Here is a 20292-nt window from a genome sequence, read left to right as displayed (position 1 = left end):
GAAGTATCTTAGTTTTCCAAGGTCCTTTATTTCGAATTCCTCAGCCATCTTTGCCTTCAATTGGTCAATCTCTGAGGTATCATTGCCTGAAATAACAATGTCATCAACATAAACAATCAAAACTGCAATTTTCCCGAATACTGACCTTTTAGTAAACAGAGTATGATCAGAATGACCCTGTTTATATCCTTGCGACTTTACAAATATAGTAAACCTGCCAAACCAAGCACTTGGTGACTGTTTTAGCCCAGATAAGGACTTTCTTAATCTGCAAACTCGTTGATTAAACTGTTTCTCGAATCCTGGGGGATGACTCATATAGACTTCTTCCTCCAATTCTCCGTTAAGAAAGGCATTCTTCAATCAAGCTGGTAAAGGGGCCAATCTTTATTAACTGCAACATAAAGGAGGACCCGAACTGTGTTTAGCTTTGCAACCGGCGAAAAAGTTTCGGAATAATCAACCCCAAAAGTCTGAGTAAAACCCCTGGCAACTAATCTGGTTTTGTATCTGTCAACTGTTCCATCGGGCCTATATTTTATTGTGAACACCCATTTACATCCGACTGCTTTATGACCACTTGGAAGATTGACTTGATCCCACGAATGATTTTTCTCGAGAGCTCTCATTTCTTCCATAACTGCGGCTTTCCATTCAGGACTTTCCAACGTTGTGTGTATACTGTTTGGTATCACCACAGTGTCTAGGTTTGTAGTGAGGGCCTTGAACTCAGGAGACAAATTACTATAGGACAAGTAACTCTGCAACGGATATTTAGTACATGATCTAGTACCTTTCCTTAGGGCAATCGAAAGATCAAGAGATTCATCTTTGTCTTTACTTTCTTCTGACATACTGCACTCACCCTCCGGTTCTGTTATTTTCCCACTTTCAACAATTTTTTCAGCGGGAATAAGAGATGCTTCTTTTCAAGGTTCTACCATGTTCTCAAGAGTTACACAATCATTTGTCTCTGCACCATCATCGACCTCAATCACATCTTTGCTATCATTATCTTCCCTGCTTTTGCTCTCAACATTTTCAACACAAGCATCAGTTTTATCATATTTATTATCATGATCAGGGATAGGACTACTAGTACCTGGAACTGAACTCTGTTCAGACTCATGAACTGGAGCCGGAGAGATAACAGGCTTCCTTCCTGAGATTCTTCCTATAGTATGTGATCCAAGGGACTTGTTTGGTTGGGAGGATAAGTGCATTGGTGCTGATACTGACATCAAGGATGGGTTTAGGTTCAGGTAAGGCAAAAGACTGGGACCCCAATTAGTTTCTTCACTAGAATGCTCCCCTTAAGAGAACCATTGGGAAAGAATGGATGATCTTCAAAGAATGACACATCCATAGAGACAAAGTATTTTCTGGAAGGGGGGATGATAACACTTGTACCCACGCTGATGTAGAGGGTACCCTACAAAAATGCATTTTTGTGCTCGAGGGGTAAACTTGGTACGGTTAGATCCATGTGTGGACGAACATCACACAGCCAAAGACACGAAAGGGTACATCATAAAGAAGTCTAGAGTTTGGGTAAGACTCTTTGAAGAAATCTAAGGGGGTTTGGAATTTTAGGACCCGGGATGGCATGCGGTTTATTAGATGGGCTGCTGTCAAGATAGCATCACCCCACAAATAAGAAGGAAGGGAAGTTGACAACATAAGTGATCGGGCAACTTCAACAAGGTGACGGTTTTTCCATTCGGCCACTCCATTTTGTTGAGGAGTGTACGCACAGGAACTCTAATGGACAACACCTTTGAAGACTAGGAATTCGCGTAAGGAGTTACTAAGGTACTCTCGACCATTATCACTCCGGAGAATAGCGATTTTGGAGTTGAACTGGGTTTCTATAGAATTGTAAAATTGTTGGAAAACTGAAGTACCTTCTGATTTATCTGTCAGAAGGAAAACCCAGGTTAGTCGAGTATGATCGCCAATAAAGGCTACAAACCAACGCTTCCCAGTTATGGTAGTGACTGGTGACGGACCCAGACATCGTTATGGAACAAAGTAAACGGTGTAGGGGGCTTATAAGGTTGAGAAGAGAAAGAAACACAAGGCTGCTTGACCTGGACACACACATCGCATTTCAATTTAGAAATATTAACGTTGCGAAAAAGATGAGGAAACAAATAATTCATATATTGGAAATTAGGATGGCCTAGGCGATAATGCCATAACATATAATCAGTTTCAGAAACAGAAAAATGGGAAGGAAACAAACTAGTCCTATCACATATCCTAAAGGAGGCTTCTTCAGTGAGGAAATAGAGCCCCCTGTCATGCCAGGTAGTGCCAATCGTCATCCCCGAGCTCAGATCCTGAAAAACAACATCATCAGGTGAGAAGATAACACGACACTTCAAATCTCTTGTAAGTTTACTAATAGATAACAAATTGTAAGACACTTTTGGCACATGCAACACATCTTGGAGGATTAAGCCTGCAAAGGGTGACACCCGTCCTTTTCCAGCAACGGGGGCAAATTACCTATCTGCAATTCTGATTCTTTCATTTCCAACACCAGGTTGATAAGACAAAAATTGATCAGAGGAGTCAGTTAAGTGATCTGTGGCTCCTGAGTCTAATATCCATGGTTTATTACCAGTTATACACAAGGCCAAAGGAGCGAAAAGTACCTGAATGGGTGATTGCACTTACACCCACTGTAGTAGTAGTGCTCTGAGTGGTTTCCTGATTCTGAGGCTGAGTATCTCCAGTAACAGATTCACCTACAAGAGCCCGGCTTGGCTGTCGTTTCTTACCATTTGGCGGTCAGTCGTGAAGTTTCTAGCACTGATCTTTTGTGCGCCAGGGTTTTTGCAATGTTCACACACTGGGGGCGGCTTACTGTTCTGTTTATCTTGGATAGGACCTGACGTTTTGAAAGCAGCGGAATCTGTTGGTGTTACAGGTGTACTGTTCATGGCCCTCGACCTATCTTCCTCCAGGCGAACTTCAGAACAGACTTCCATTAGGGATGGTATAGGTCTGGTCCCCAATATACGACTTCGCACTGTATCAAATTTAGAGTTGAGTCTTGCACGAAAGTCATACATGTGATCTGTTTCTTCAGACTGATAATGTAACACTCCTCCACAAGGACAGTTCCAAATCATTTCACGGCACAAATCCATCTCTTGCCACAAGAGAGACAGCTTGTTAAAGTAAGCAGTAATGTCCATGGTTCCCTATTTGCATTCATGGACCTGCTTACGTAGGGTATATAAACGAGAGGCATTCTGTCTCCTAGAATAGAGTTTTTGGGTTGCCTCCCAAAATATCACGGGTTGTAGCTGCATACAATAAAGGTTTTCCAACCTGAGGTTCCATACTTCCAATCAAAATCGATCTCAACAAAGAATCCTCTCCTTTCCACATTCGCTCTTAGGGATCACCAATCCTTGGTTTTGGTATTTCACTTGTCAAGTATCCAAATTTGTGACGACCCTTATAGATTGGGACCAAGAAAAGTAATTATCACCATTCAACTTTTCTCCAATAATAAAGCTAGAAGAATTGCCTATAGCTCCAGAACATAAATTTGAGGGGTAAGTAGGGAACGAAGTTACTGAGTTTTCAGGATATGGGTTTAGATCTGGTTGGATCTTGGATGTCGATCCCAGGGTTTCCCCAATAGTAGCTAGCTACTGCTGAAACATCTCGTTCTGTCGTTTAATCTGCAACTGCAACTGCAACTGGGTAATTTGATCTTGGATTATATTTCCTTCATCCTGGTGGTATGATGAAGAATCTCCCCCTCCAAACTCATCCATGATCGGCGAAAACTGCCCCATTCGGTTGCTCAAACTCGGCTGGAAAACACCAACACTTCTTCCATCTGTCTTTTGGTGCGGCAGTGGCTGAGATGAGACGCCAATCTGAGAGGAGAAGACCGGCGGCAACAGCAACAAACGGGAACTGCTGGGCACGATCGATCTGGACTGGTCAGCGCTGGGCATCACAGATTTGGGCCGGTCAGCGCTGGCCATCGTAGATCGGGGCTGGTCAAAGTCGTTTGACTGTGTCTGAGAGCGACCGGATAGATCTTGACTTTGTTCGGCCGGTCACTGGTCGTCTTCGTCTGAGCGCGACCGAACCAGATGGGTAGCCACCGGGTCGCTGGTCGTCGGTTGCTGGGTCTGGCGGCTGGTCATTCCGTCTGCAAAGGAATCGGCCGGTGGTTGGTAGGGCGGCAGTGGCTGGTCTTCACGAAAGTGGGGAAGAAGAGATTGGAAGTACCTGTCAATGGCTTTTTGGATAATACTGGTTATATCTGGGTTATTGGTTTGGGATTCTCCTGTTGGATTTTCCTCAATGGTGGCCAGGGTTTTGTCTCCATGCTTTGATACTATGATGAAAAATAGAGTAGGGAAAGAAAAATAGCACACCAAGATTTTACGTGGAAAACCCTAATTAGGGAGAAAAACCACGGGATAAAGGAATTCTTATTAGAAAACTGATACAAAGAAATACAATAGACCACTAGCTTAAATAGAGAAAAGGGAAACCCTAGGGTACAATGAAAAAGACAAAAATGCCCCTAGAGTGCAAAACCCTAATTTCAATAGAAATTTTAAGTGATTCCTTCAAACAACGAAGTTTATGCATAAAACGATAACTTTACCATCTTCCTAGGACCTTCACCACCCCCATACAGGTAAAGAGCTAAAAGAGGGATGAGACAACCACATATTTTCAATCTGAAGAGGGTTGGGCCCACTTCTCTTTAAAAATATTATTATTCTTCAATATAAATTTGCTCAATTTTCTGTAATATCATGTTCTAAAAGGAAAGAACTTTCAGATTCACCCCAAGAGACGCTGGTAGATTAAAGGGAGAATAACTGGTTTATAGTTCCAACTGTTTAACACCATAGAATTCAAAAAAACAAAACAAAAACAAAAGGGAATAAAAAAGTAGAATGTTTAACACCACGGACATATCCTTATATGCAGCGTTCAACAACCATAGACTATGAAAGGTTAATTTTGAAGGTAGTTTTTAAAGGTTAATTTTGAGACCCATGGACATGCATATGCATGTATGCAGTATTCACCCATAGACTTTGAAAGGTTAATTTTGAGATCGGAGGTAGCTTTTAAGGTTTCAATGAGAAATATTAGTTTGGATTTCAATGAGAAAGATTAGATTTATGATCTTCAAGCCATTAAAAGAGGAGAAGAAAAGACTGTCATATCTATAAATTGAAGATGAGTGATGTGAATATTGTTGCCTCCACCCACAATGTTTTCAAGTGTTGAAAGAAGTTGTAGAAAGAAAACAGAAAGATAAGCTTATATAACTTTAAATTCTCATGCATAGTGTATAAAATGAAAGAAATAGGTACACACGGTCAAATAAAGGTCAGTATAAATTATTTAAATCTTCAAATATGCATCTGTTGAAACAAATTAAGTTCAGAGTTGCAAATCCTTACATTTAGATAGACGGTAACATCTATATTGATAATATCTCCATCCTGGGGAAAAAAACTGACATCTCAATTCATCATCATAAAACAAGCTATTGATTTTTCAATAAAATTTGTAGATGTTACTAAGAATTCATAGAGAAGACCTCAAGAACTCGGGAATCTGGTATCCCATGGCAAATGCATTCATTCACTGAAGTGCATACACTCTTTGGAAAGCCACCATAACCCAAAGGTGATGGATAGGCTCCATTATCAATTATCATTTCATGAACAGCCTTATCAATATCATCCGTCATAATACCTGGCTGCCAATAGACGAGAGAATCAAAATTTTGCAATAAAATATAATGGTGATTCATAAATGGATGCAACATGACCTGATAAACTGCATGTAGTTTAAACATAATAACAAAAGGAATCGCAACATTTAAATTGTTTTTCCTTGGATAAGAAACATGTAAATGAAAAAAATGGAATTGGACAAGGTAGTACAGATAGGAGTCAAATTTGATCAGAAGTTGAGAGATCATAAAAATACTCTTCAATTTACCAATATAAACAAAGACATGAGTAAATGACAAGATTTCTTCATGGTTAGAAGCACAATGAGAAGAATTAAGATACGCTCACTTCCGAACCTCATTATTTCACCCATGGCATGTTCACAAACAACTCCATTACCCATTCTCAAAACATCCCAAAAAAATAGCTTGAGTAGCATTCAACCTTATGATCTTAGCCTCACTATTTGAAGGAATCACAGATATCTAAGCAAGGAGCTCCATCACAGAAAATGCAGGAACTGGCATCACATGCACATTCAGTGTATTATCAAAGTGCCAATGAAAAAACAGATGATCTAAACACTCTCCTCTTTTTTGAGAAAGAGCACACCTTAAATGATTGAGATACATGGAGCATCAAGGATACCTCTTTTGAAATTTACTTCATTATTGACTTCAACTATCCAATTAATATACATATATACACACACACACACTTATTGGGAATATTCAACGTCAAAATTTATTACATAAAACATGAAGGAAGAACGTGGTTTCATTCCACTGATCTATACGGGCAATTTTTTTGGAGAAAAGTAAAAGATTGAGAACTTTTTGGGAATGATGTAATGTCAGCTCTTTGTTAGGTCACTTGGCTGAAAAGGAGAAAGCATATTTCAAAATAATAAGTACAGAGATCAGAGGTTTGGAATCTATTTGGGACAGATTATTCATTATTTAACAGACTTTTGTTAGATTTTAGCATTCCTTTTGTCCCAATGCACTCTCTGCTGGTCAAATTTTATGTAAATTCATGTTAATACGTTCTTTTCTATAAAGCAATGACAATAAGTCACGGAGAGTTACGAGTTTCACTTGAAAGTAGAACTGTAGAAGAAAGTAGAGAAAATAGAAACATGTAATTTACTCTGCGACCAGCCTTAATAGGCAGAAAAATACCTTTACTAATGTCCCTGCATATTCTAGAACTTTGGCTGCAAGCCTCCCAGAAGCTCTCATACACTCTATGCCCTTCTCATCGTGCACCTCAGGTCCACTAGCAATTCCAGGTGGTTGCCTAGATTTGACATAAGGAGGCCTTGGTATATTGTCTGGAACAGGTCGACGAGGAGAAATTTTTCCAGGTCTTAGAAGTTTACGTTTCATATTTTGCATCTCGTCCACATTTCTATCAATTTCGATGAGAATGGTTCACTCAATACTTTTTGAAAATCAACATATCCTTGTGCTTAAAATATGCTAAAAGAAACAATAATGGATACAATTCTTAAGCATGCTCGTTCTAAAGTTCCAACTGGATGTCAAATATCTAAAAGTATTATGACCCCTTCAGAAACTATATCACAAAGGCCAAATCTAAATAGGATGCCTAACAAAACAACTATGTATTCCATAACAGATAATTATACGCAACTGCATGGGTGCACGTGTTCACTATTCACATTGAGTAAGTATCAAAGCACATACAAAGACATCTAAAATGATAATAAGAATACTCATCCTAAACCCTGTCAACTATATGACCGTCAACTGTGTTGAGGGGAACATGACTTACATGTTTATAACTATCAAGTATCAATTTTACCATGTGCACAGCACGCTGTGAAGTGTAACTTGGAACTTTCATCAAAGTATACCATTTGAAGTCCACAAATCACGGATGAATAAAACTAAATGTCATGTGAATATCCATGAGAATTAAGGAACATTTTACATCCTGGGTAGTATAAGTGCAAAATACCAATTCCAATAACCCTAAACTTCAAAAAGCGAGAGCAAAACTATCGAGCTTCGAACCTTCTACTGAAGAAGAGGTTGGTCAAACCAGAAAACGCCCTGGATAATTGCATTGAGACATGTTTCCCTCCTAAAAAAAAAGTATATACAGATTACCTCCATTTTACCTAGATTTTGCATTCAAGTGAAAAACAGAAGCAGCTAAAAAAAACAGCAAGTAGTTTTATAACAACACATCAACTTGGAAACTAGCACAAATTAGCACAAGAAACCGCTGTAATTACTGAGTAGTTCGATGTTGAATTCAGATTGCAATGGCATAACAGCAAATTATCACTGGAGAAGATCGGGAAACAGCGGGATTGTAAGGAGTTGCTAACCAGTCGGGCGAGAAGACAAGTATTCAGAAAGAACAAGATAAAGAGAGAGATTTTGATAAAAGAAAAGCAAAGAGTACCCGGATTATAGGCGAAGAGTTGGTGAAGAGGCAGCCCAGAGCGAAGGAAATGGTTAGCACCAACTCCCAGAAAGGATGAGAAGAGTTTTGATTCCCCATACAAAGCTCCCACCATTATCGCTTCCTTCCCAGCCTCAGCAACTGAAACACTGAAACATAATTCATCTTTTTTAAAAATATATATATTTTGGGTTAAAAAAACTCATCTATCACATTTAGGGAAACATGGTTTATCTATGCTTTGAATACTACTTTCCTTCCTAGACTTTGGTTTTTTTATACATTTTGATGGATATACTTTCGAAAATATTTATTTTAATATCTCAATTTTTAATCTTAATTCTCTATATTTTTAAAATATTCATTTTAATCCTTATACTTTAAAAAGTGATCATCTTAATTTCTTCACTTTCTATATTATTTCATTTTTAAAGAATTAAAATACTAACTTTTTAAAAATTTAAGAACCAAAATAAATTGAATCTAAAAACGTATGGACCAAAATGAACAAAAACAAAAAATATAGAAACTAAAGTAATATTTAAATCAGTGGGTTTTATCATTTTTAGGTGTGTCTAAAAATCAAAATAAAAACAATATTTTTTAAGTTGACACATGTGAGATGGAGTAGATGCGGACATATAATCTAACTTAACAAATGTAACTATCAGGTTTTTCAAATCTCTAATCGGATCATTAATACATGATCCAGTTTAAATATCAAAACTAGCGGACCATTTTAAACTTAAAATGTTTTCTTTTAGAATAAATAAAACATCATCAAGACCATTTGATAAAAATCCAAAACAATCTAGTTTAAGTTTAGTGACTATTTGATCATCGAGGCTTCAAAATAGACATTTTATGTCCGCAACATTTAAATAATAGTTCAAAATGGCCTTTGACGTTAAAGATTTTTTTAGTAGGGGTATTCGTGAGTTGAAGAACTTTAAAGACCTAACCCAATTATTCGGATTGTAAATTTCTTCAACAAAAATAATTCTCCTTAAAAAATTAATTCAACCTCGTTTAACCATGAAACATTTGAGTTGGATTGGTTGGGATACTCAGGTCATTTATTTAAATTTTTATTCTAAAAGAAGTAAAATGTTAATACAAAAATTTGATTTAATTATTTTCATATATTGAATTAAGATTAATAATTCAATTTAAATTTTTATAATGTAAAATTTGGAGTGCTAAAAAAAACTATTTAGAGTTATTAGAGAATATATTATTCAAATAACTCAAGAAATTGAGTAAAACTAAAATAAATATATGAGTATCTAATTGTAACATAAGTAAATATATATATATATATATATATATATATATATATTTGAAGTTAATAATAAGTTCAAGTTGGTTTGAGATATTTTAGATGAATCATGAACTAACCCAACCCATAAAATTTTCATTTATTAGAATCAAACTTAATCTAACCCAAACCACACAAATTGGATTGGAGTAATCGATTTTTTCAAATTTTAGATTTTTTTGAACATGCCTATTTTTAGTACAATAATTGGAGCTAAAGGTGTCATTGGTCAGGTGTCCAATTCTTAACATGACTTTTCTTTATTCAGTTCTTTTTTATCTTCTTCTCTTCACTCTGTTCCCATCCCTTTTACTCTCATTTCCTCTTATCTAGTAGACTTGCGTTGATCCCAACCATCACTCCTTATCTTTCTCTTCGTTCTACTCCTTAAAATCATGTTATTTCCATCACATTTTCAAGATCATTCTTCACTTCAATTTTCTTCAATTTGTTTTTTCTTCTTTGAAAACCCTATTTTGACTCCAGTAACCACAATTTACAAGCTGTGGAAATTTTTCTCTAATGTAAGTGAGGAGTTAATCAAGAAAAAATAAAAAGAGGAATAAAAGGAAGAAGGGAACAGTTTATAACAATTGGCATAACATGGATTTTGATTGAATAGTAAGGAGAAATGAGGCAAATAATACAAGAGAAATCCATTTTGCCTTTTGTTTAAATCTTGTGAGGCTTTTCCTTTTATATATATATATATATATTTAATAGAAATTTTCAACTGTCATTAAGAATTAAAAGTTATTGTTTGAAGCATTATTCTACTAATTCTTGGATTTTGGATTTCATTTCCTTCCATTCTATGGAAAAAGAGAAGAAGCCAAGATTGATGGAGGAGAATGGAAGATAGAGATATGCTTATTAGTCCTAATAAGCCTATCAAAAGTTCAAAACGACAATGTTTTTGTCTTTGGATCAAGATGGGATGGGTGTAATGAACGTTCTTTCCGAAGAGAAGAAAATGGAGGAAACGGGAGAGAAGAGGTGAAATATGGGAAAATGGCACCAATGACCTATTGTTTTAGGCTCAAAAGAGATTTAACTCAAACTTTATGTTTTTTTGGCCTTCTGTTTATGTCAACATGACCTTCTGTTTATGTCTGCATAAGATGAAACTATTAAAATGACCCAACTCACACCCTCAACAACCACAATTAAGGCGATTTTAAACATGATAATCCTTTGGGCTTCAAAATGAGATGAGCCACGTTCAATTCAAGATTGGCCCATAAAATTAATTGCTATGCTTTCAGAATACATAGGCCTAATGCTGCTCTCATGGCCTCAAAATGAGTTGTATCTAAAGCCTTTGTAAAAATATCTGCTATTTGGTTTTTTATGCTGACATGCTCCAACATGATTTGTTTACTCTCCACAAGGTCACGAGTAAAGTAATTTCTAATGTCAATGTGTTTACTATGACTGTGTGAATAAGATTTTTGGATATATTAATCACACTCATGTTATCACAGTAAAGAGTCATGACATCTTGTGAGACATCATACTCCTACAACATTTGTTTTATCTATATCAACTGGGTGCAGCTACTTCCTACTACAATGTATTCAGCTTTATTATTGACAAAGAAACACCGTTTTGTTTTTTGCTAAACCATGAAATCAGGTAGTCCTAGAGAGAAATAACCTCCATATGTACTTTTCTATCTTTAGAGCTCCCAGTCCAATCAACATCACAAGAGCCAACCAGAGAGCTACTAGTATCAAACGTATATAATAAACCATAATCATGAAAGAATCGAACTCCCCATGGAAGCGTGTGAACGCCGAGCATTTGGTATTTGATATTGAAAACATAAAATACAGAGAAGAAAAAGATAAAACAAACATTGATATAAGCATGCTGCTATGAAATAGAAAAGAATACAAGAGGAACTTACCTTTGAAGACTCCTCCTCACGATAAACTCCTCTCCAAGTCTCAAACAACTTTGAGTTTGATCTCCCTCGAGCAAACAAACAATGCTCTTTCTTCCTTGAAGAAAACAACACAGGAACAAATCTTGGACACCACCACCAAGCCTTTCTTACTATTCTTAAGGTGAAAATCAAGAAGGCATTGTGGGCCTTCTTGTTATTTTTTGGTAAGGGAATTAATGTTTTCTTGAGAGAGTTCAAGAGGAAAGTACCAAGAGACAGAGAAAAACAATGTACTACCTCTACCTTCAAAATTACATCGGCCAAATTATGTTAGAGAGAAGGGAAAAACTCCTCCAATTACATAATGAAATAACTCCCAAGGGAGATATTTCTTAATTTAAGTATATTAAAACAATTTTTAATATAGCTAAATTAAATACTTTATATTGAATCATATTTAATATAAATTTCATATATTTGAATCATATTCAAATAATAATATCTCCCATAACCTATAGTTTTAATATGAATCATATTTACATTAATTTTAACCATAGTTTTAATATGAATTATATTCATATTAAACTTTATATAGTTTTATATGAATCACATTCACATAGTTAATATTTGAATTCAAATATTTATTTCTCTCATTAAACTTTATATTATAATGTATCCATATACATTATATTAATTGCATCTTATACAATTAATTCCCTTTAATTAATTTAAGCAATTCAAATTAATCCAAAATTAGTTGATTCTCATTTAACCTTTATTGAGCTAGCAAGAGGACCTACAGATTAGAAGCTCCAGTGATACGAGATTAATTAATTAAACTCTTTAATTAAATTAATCAACATTTATTAACTGTCAACCGCTCCACTAAAGACCGGTAGTTGCATTCTTCGCACTGTAGATATATTTAAATCAACAGTAAGTTGACCTTTCACGAATTGCTTGTAACTTCAACTAGGTCAAATTACCGTTTTACTGCTGTAATTACATCTAACTTTTTAAATACCACCGATCCCTATAATGAACAATTAGTTATAGCCCAACTATAAACTAGACCCCTCTCTGAGAGTGAGAGGGTAAGGGTCCTCATTGTTCAATATCCGGAATCAGCCCTTAAGAGAGTATTTCTTCTACTTTCCCTATGATCGGGAAGGAATGAATTTCATCTTGTGTAGTTGTGTTCCCAGCTCCCCACATGGACAAATTCTCAAAATGGTAGGCATATTGAGTTGACGAACTTGGCCACTCTCATCCATACAGATCAAAGGATTACCCTCATAGGTAGGAATTCACAACTCACTTAGAATTAAGGTTAAGTTACCTATGTGAAGGAACTCGTTTATAAGGAGATCCATGAGCGGAAGCGGATCTTCCAAATTCCACTTAAATTGAAAACAAACATTTACAGCAAACATACAAATTATGCATCTTAATAAAAATTACAGCATGCTTTTAGACTAGAAAAAAAAATTTAAGAGATTATACCTTTGAAGAACACTTCTTCATGTAAATCCCTCAAACTTTCACGAACTTCTTGAACAGTCACGAACTCCTCGAACAACAACAAAAATGAACCAAAAGTGAAGGACACTACCACTTGGTATCCTCGGTATTCTCAGGTTAAGAACCTAGAAGTGGTGGACTCTGACTATTTTGGTTAGAAGGGAGTTTAGGCGTTTAGAGGAGGAAGACGATTGAAGAAGAATGCACTATCGTATAGCAAGATTTTCCAATCGTTTAGTTAAAAAAATCTATCGTATAGGCTTTGTGTGAAATCATGTAGATTCACTTACAAATCGTGTAACTTTATTATGGAAAAATAAAATCATATTTTATTTATTCTATTTTTTCACAAAAACCAACTAACCTCCCTAAGGTGGTTAGAGAGAAAAAAGGATTAATAATCCAAATAATTAATAATATAAATAAATATGATAACCAACTCCTTTGTATAGAATATCCCCGCTCGCATGCATAATACATGTATGATCAAGATCTTATCATTTGTAGCACTTTACAACAATTGTAACACCTACAAAGCAGGTCATACTCGTAGTTGTTGGGATTGGTGTCTTAATTCTCCCGGAGTCTCATAGTTTACAAACTTTGTACACATTGTTATTAATAAAATAAGAGTTATTTTATTTACATTTACTCATATCCAATAAACAAAGATCCTTGGTTATTTTATGTAAACTTAAGCATGTATATGAGATATACAAGTGGATTATAACTTAAGTAATAATCTAAATGGTTTGTAGTATAAGGATAAAGGAGGGATACCTTATCCTGGTGACACTACGGATACGGCCCGCTTTGTAGAGGCTTACAAGTGTTGTGAACTACTACAGATGGTCTGATCTGACCATTCATGTGGAGATATGCGAGCGGAGGTGTCTTATACAAAGAGTTTGTACAAGGCCGAACTATGAGATGATTCGTCTCTTTATATAACGTCGTTGATATTTGAGACTTACATCTCACTAAAACGACCATAGGTGACATGACCTTAATCCTGAGTGTTTTGGAAACTTCTGCCTATGAGAGCGGTCCTTTGATTAGTATGGGTGAGAGTGGTCAGATTGTCAACTCAACAAGCCTACCTTTTGGGGATTTGTCTGATTGGAAGCTGGGAACTCAGTTACACAAGATGGAATTCACTCCTTCCCCGAAGCAGAGATAAGTGAGTATATTGCTCCTTTAAGAGATGATTCCAGATCTTGAACATAGTGGCCACATCCTTTCTTTGGAAGAGAGGACCCATCATAGTAGAACTATGACTTATTGTTCATTAGAGAAATTAGTGGTACTTAAGGAGTTAGATGTAACTATAGGAGCAAAAACGATAAATTGGCCTAGCTGTACTTACGAGTGATCTATGAAGGGTTATTGATAACTGGTAGAAATCAAGTTATTACAGCTCAAATTAGTAAAACAATGAGAGAAAGCGATGGTAAAATAGGCAATATCATGTCTGAAAACGCCAAACTAAAAGGAATTGCGATTGCGAGTGCTCATCGCATAAAAGCAGTTAATTTACCTATTTTGTGCAGGACAATGCGATGACACATATGAAATTGTGATCCAAGGGCACAATGCGATGGCGCATATAAAATTGCGATCCAAGGGCATAATGTGACAACGCGCTTGAAGTTGCGATCGTAAGTCATGCGATCGTGAGAAGTTTCTTAAAAAGTGATCGCATAAAGACCTTGCATCAAGACGACATCATAATAAATCATGATGGGACATAAAGCTAATAACGGTCGATTCCGAATTTAATTGACAAGCCGTTAAAAGCCACACTATAGCAAGTACATTGAACTTTCGGTGACTTTTAAACGGCGCAACAGAGTAGGAAAATTAATGCCGCCCATCATTGAAATCATTTGTAAGAAAAGCTGCTTCACCTTAAAATCTATAAATACCGAATGCCACCAGAGAAAAATGGATCTATACACGCACATACATATATATATATACATAGAGGACAAAGAGAGTAAGGAGACGAGGCGAAGCCGAGAGAAATTGCTCTCGGACAGATCGAGAGACTGTCGAAAAGAAATACAAAGGAGAGAAGGCTAACCCTTGCGAGAGCAAGAATCCATAACTAGAACAGAGTTGAAATGATAAAGAGTAGTGTAAAAGGCCACGGGAAGCAAGACATTGCTTACTAGGCTTGTTATCTCTCGAATCCATTTGTTATTTTGTATTCAACACTTTATTTGCAGAAAATGGAAACTTCATTTCGATTTGTGTTCAATTTCTCCATACCATACATGAGTAGCTAAATTTCTGAATGGGTTGAGAAGTACTTAGCTAGCATGACTTAAGATATGCATTTTATACGATCATCTTGTCTTATGTATGCATCATTCACCCTTTGGACGTACTTGAGAGAGTAGTCTAAAGATAGAATCTAGGCTTGAGAGAGTCGGATTAGAACCGCATAAGCAAGAGTAGAAACTTAGAAATAAGTTCTATTTGCTATTTACACGTTGCATGCGTCCTAGAAATAGGAATGTTGGTATGCGGTCACCTTGTCTTATGTATGCGTCATTCATCATTTGGACATACTTGAGAGAGTAGTCTAAAGATAGAATCTAGGCTTGAGAGAGTCGGATTATATCACATAGGCAAGAGTAGAAACTTTGAAATAAGTTTTATTGACTGTTTCGCATATGCATCGCATGTGTCCTAGAAATAGGAATTGTGACATTCTGCATTGAGAAATGTAGTACTGATATTTATGTATAGCTTTATCGCATAACTTGTGCACCATTTTGGGAAATGTTAGCTAAACCCCTTCTCAACCCCTTCATCACATACTTATTGTAACTCTACACTTTCATCGCTCTGCGTTCAACTCCGTCGCATAGGAAAATCTAAATCAAAACACCATCCACTTCTTGTTCACCACTGCAATGGATCAAAGAGTCTGTTGTATATCTATTTAGTAGTCCCTGTGTTCGACCCTCGACTTTCTAGGAACCTAAGAAGGCTTATACTTGGGCTTTGTTAGGAAAACTTGCATGACCATCATATAACACACTCCATCGCATAACACACATCATCGCATACTCACACCATCACATCATAATTTCACGCATCAGTTATCACACTATTGATTGGTTGATATAGACACAGAAATATATTTCTAGTGAGAAGATTGCAGCTGTCGATCTTTAGTGGAGTGTCCGGCAGTTAACAGATGGTGGATCCCGTGACTAAAGAGTTTAATCAGTTATTCACGTACTGTTGAAGCTTCAAGCTACAAGTCCATAAGTCCCCTTGGTAGCTCAATAGATTCAAGTTGAGAATAAGATTTTAGGGTTGATTTGAAGTGTTCAAATTAACAAGAGGAACTTCAATTATATATGATATAATTGGTCTGATGTATGAGATACATCAAGTGGAGGAATTAATGTAAATATGATTTAAATTAAGTACTATAAAATAGAAAAAGAACTATGGTTTGTATGTTTCATGAGATGAAATATTAAAATTATAAGTTATAAATATAATATGGTAAATTGGTTATCATATTTATTTATAACATATTAATTATATGATAATTAATTTCTTTTTCTCTAATATCCGATTGAGTGAGAGGTCATTGGAAGTTTTATAATAACTGTGAGATAAAAAGGAAATTTTTTTTCCTATATTAAAAAGTTACTTCATTCGGAAAGTTCTCACGGTGATAAGCTATCAAGTGAAAGAGTTTCACTAAGTGATAGCATTGAGAGACTAGACGATCAACTAAGCAATTGCTTAGAGTTGACTACATGATAGTCATTCAGCTGATGTTGCTACACGATCGAGTGGCTAAGTCTATACGATAGACTGCCGTTTACTAAACGATCGAGCACATCATTTATGTGATAGACCAGCTTCTTATCTCCCACTTGCTCGATCGTAGACCTCTAGTCTCTTCCTCAAGCCAAGATCATACAGAGCCCACAACTCCTGGATTCTCACATCGAGAATACCAAGGTAACCATTGTGGTGGTGTCCTCACTCACTTCGTGGATCGAGTTAGACTCGATTAGGTTCGAGGAGCTGTTGGTCGTTCATTGTGTTTGTGTTCGTTGGTTGTACCGGTCGTTGCGTTCGAGTATGCTGCTCTTAGACGCTTGTAGATTGATAGAGGGATTTGTGAAGAATGGTTCTTCAAAGGTATACATCCTCTATCCCTATTATCATCGTATAGAATGCTGTAATTTCTTGTTGTGCATGACTTGTTAGTTTCGTTTAGACTATAATTGTTTTGTGTTCAATTCAAATGAAATTTGGAACGATCCTTTCCGCTACTCATGAAAATCCTCATGTCTGATTTCCTTCAGTAGTGTCACTAGGATAAGATACCCAGGTTTATCCATATACTACAGACCATTTAAGTTATCACTTAAACATGATCTACTTGTATGTCTCCACATACACGTTTAAGTTACAACGATAACCTTAGATGTTAGTTTATTAGTTTGTGGTTAATGCAACTAAAATATCACATATTTCATAGACAAAGTGAATAAAATATCAAATATTATTAATTACATACAAGTTTATTCATACAAGGTTTACAAACTATAGAACCCTATGAGATTTAGGGCATCAACCCCAACACTATAGTCATAGTAGTGAAATGTAAGTCTTTTCAAGTAACAACGTTATAAAGAAAGACTAATCATTTCACGGTTCGGTCTTATACAAACTCTTTGTATAAGATACCTTCACTCATATGTTTCCACATGAATGATTAGGATCAAATCGTTTGTAACACTTTACGACAATTTTAACAATTATAAAGTGGATCATATCCATAGTGTCACCAGGGTAAGGCACCCAACCTTATCCATATACAAATCATTTAGTTTATTACTTGAACATGATTTACCTGTATGTCTACCATATACTATTTAAATTACATGAAATAACCTTGGACCTTAATTTATTGGATTGAGTTAATGTACAAAATAAAATAACTTTTATTTTATTAATAACAATTTGTTTATAAAAGTTCAAAAACTATGAGAATAAAGAGATTTAGGTCACCAATCTCAATAAATCTCCCACTTGTTCTAAAGCTAGTGGAGTGTACGATACAAATAAAGTACACAATACAATAAATTAGGGCATACACTATACCTTAGTAATATCTCCCACTTGCTCTAGACAATGTGTCGTATATTCTGTAGACATATATTCTCTAGATGACCCTTGAACACTTTAGCCATGAGAGCCTTTATAAACGAATCAACAACGTAGTGCTTCGAAGTGATGGAATGAACACATGCTGTTGGATTAAGGAAGCATGTGGCGGAAGAAAACAGGATCATTAAGCATTCTAATTCATTAATTTTGGTTTCAAATTCAGCATGCTCATAAACTAAAAACAAAGTTTCAACACTAACCTTTGAAGTACCTCTTGAATCACGAATTCCTGCAATTCTTCCTTCCTTTGGATGTGAACCACCACATGGTCTTCCCTACTATTCTCTTGATGTCTTAGAATGACTTGTGGGACTCAAAATAAGCTTTCATTAGGGAAATAGAGGAGAAAGGTTTTCTGTTTTTCAGCAGAATGAAGACTTTTTTCAAATAGATTTTTCAAAAAATCTCTTCAATGCATCACCGAGTTCCACTTCAAAAGTGAAGTTTATATTGCATGACATTCAAACAACAAACCTTCTGCATGAATTCCAAATCAAGCTTGAGAATTTGAGCTGTAAAAAAATAGTAGAACCATGAATGAGCTGCTAGGTTGAAGAAGTGGGAAATTCTCACTTTTCCAATTTTTATTTCAATTTTTAAACTTTTCCAAAATTAAAATTAAAAATTAACTTTTCAATTTTAATTCTTGAGTTTTTATTAATTTTACAAAAATTAATTCAATAATTAATTTTTCTAATAAAATTAATAATGAATAATTAATTAAACAATTTAATTAATTCTAATTAATTTATTATCAAATATCAAATTAATTAATTACCAATTCTACTATCATGAATCTCTATCCACGAATATTTAAATCATATTTAAATATTCATCAATTCTCCAATTTCGTTTAATTCCAAAATTAAACGTATAATTATATCAATTACTAATTCTCTTAATTCGTATTTGAATGATTCAAATCAACTTATCACGCTACTCTAAGGCTAATCCGTTTGTGAGCTAGTAGGAGGACCTAGTGGACCTACAGATCATGGGCTCCAACAATCCGAGATTAATTGGCTAAACTCTTTACACCGAATTAACCTTCATTTGTTAACTACTGGGTTACTCCATTAAAATCTAGAGTTGCACTCCCCTCACTATAGATATATTATGTTCACTCGATATAACCATGATTAATAAGGTAACCCTTCACAGATTATTCGTAATAACGTTTGGGTCAAAAGGTTGTTTTACCCTCGAGATTACCTCATGTTCCTTAAGTCCCACCGATCCTTTAATGAATAATTAGTTTGTGATCCGAACATCAAACCGAGTCCCTCTCGGGCCAATGAGAGAGTGGGGCCTCTTCTTCAAGACCCAGAGTCAGCACTTAAGGGAACAACCTCTCTACTATCCTTGAAAATGGGTAGGAGTGAATTCCATTTTGCACTCTATATCCCTAGCTATTTACCTCGTCTTACCCCTAAAATGGAAGGCTTATTGAGTCGGCGCTGTTGAGCCAATCCTATGCAAATCTAAGGATAATCCTGAATAAACAGGAGTTCATAGTTAGCTCAGGATTAAGGTCAAGTTACCTAGGTTATCATTTTGAAATAGTCAGTCTTAAACAGTAAATAGAATTATAAAGTAAAAGTGACTTATTTCTTGGTTCAATCTTGCGCAAACTCATTATACAGGATGCCCCCACTCCTCATGTCACTACATGTACGAATCAGGATCTCACTTCGTCAGTAGCACTTTACAACTTCTTGTAACAACTATAGAGTGGGCCACATCCGATAGTGTTACCAGAATAAGGCACCTAACCTTATTCATATACTATAGATCATTTAGTTTATTTGCTTGAACCTGATCCACTCTTATGTCTCCACATAAAGTTCAAGTACTCATGTAATAGTCATGGATCTTTTAGTTTATTGAATTTATTTCTAAAAAGAAATAACCAATTTATATATTCAATACAAATTTATTGAATCAAACTTCAATAACAACTTTATTAATTTGCAGAATGAGTTTATTGTTTACAAACCACGAGTTTTAGGACATAAAACCCAAAATATGTGCAGCGGAAGAAAAATGAATCTAAAGTACTCTAATTAGTTTAATTACAAAGATAAGCATACAATAGAAACAAATAAAAGGGGAAAAGAATACAACCTTTGTAGACTTTGAATCTTCTCCTCACGAACGATTCGTGACCACCACGAGAG

At 35.6% G+C, this 20292-nt stretch overlaps 1 protein-coding gene and 1 long non-coding RNA gene across 4 annotated transcripts in view; both read right to left on the bottom strand.

The window, feature by feature from the left end:
- The window catches only part of MAP1D (methionine aminopeptidase 1D), a 36141-nt gene extending 27702 nt beyond the window's left edge, over positions 1 to 8439 (bottom strand). For 2 of the 3 annotated variants that reach the window (XM_039021340.2, XM_090306207.1), the window contains exons 1-5: positions 8178 to 8439; positions 7781 to 7850; positions 6923 to 7151; positions 5603 to 5764; positions 5463 to 5504 (exon numbers count right to left, since the gene is read on the bottom strand). In XM_039021340.2, coding sequence (XP_038877268.2) covers positions 5463 to 5504; positions 5603 to 5764; positions 6923 to 7151; positions 7781 to 7850; positions 8178 to 8292 — 618 coding nt within the window. In that variant the 5' untranslated portion in view covers positions 8293 to 8439. The remainder of the gene's footprint in view (positions 1 to 5462; positions 5505 to 5602; positions 5765 to 6922; positions 7152 to 7780; positions 7851 to 8177) is intronic. The other variant, XM_090306208.1, reaches the window with a different exon arrangement.
- Positions 2143 to 4042, bottom strand: LOC150033478 (uncharacterized). Its single transcript, XR_016524083.1, has 2 exons — positions 2661 to 4042; positions 2143 to 2342 (listed from the first exon to the last, which is right to left on the bottom strand). It is a non-coding gene; the product is annotated as an uncharacterized LOC150033478 (long non-coding RNA).
- Positions 8440 to 20292: the final 11853 nt, after the last annotated feature.

Source organism: Benincasa hispida, chromosome 10 (genome assembly GCF_027475165.1).
Source record: "Benincasa hispida cultivar pf3 chromosome 10, pf3_genome.v1.1, whole genome shotgun sequence".
Classification (NCBI taxonomy): Eukaryota; Viridiplantae; Streptophyta; class Magnoliopsida; order Cucurbitales; family Cucurbitaceae; genus Benincasa; species Benincasa hispida.
Note: the sequence above shows the minus strand (reverse complement) of the source record. Positions and strands in the feature narration are given on the sequence as shown.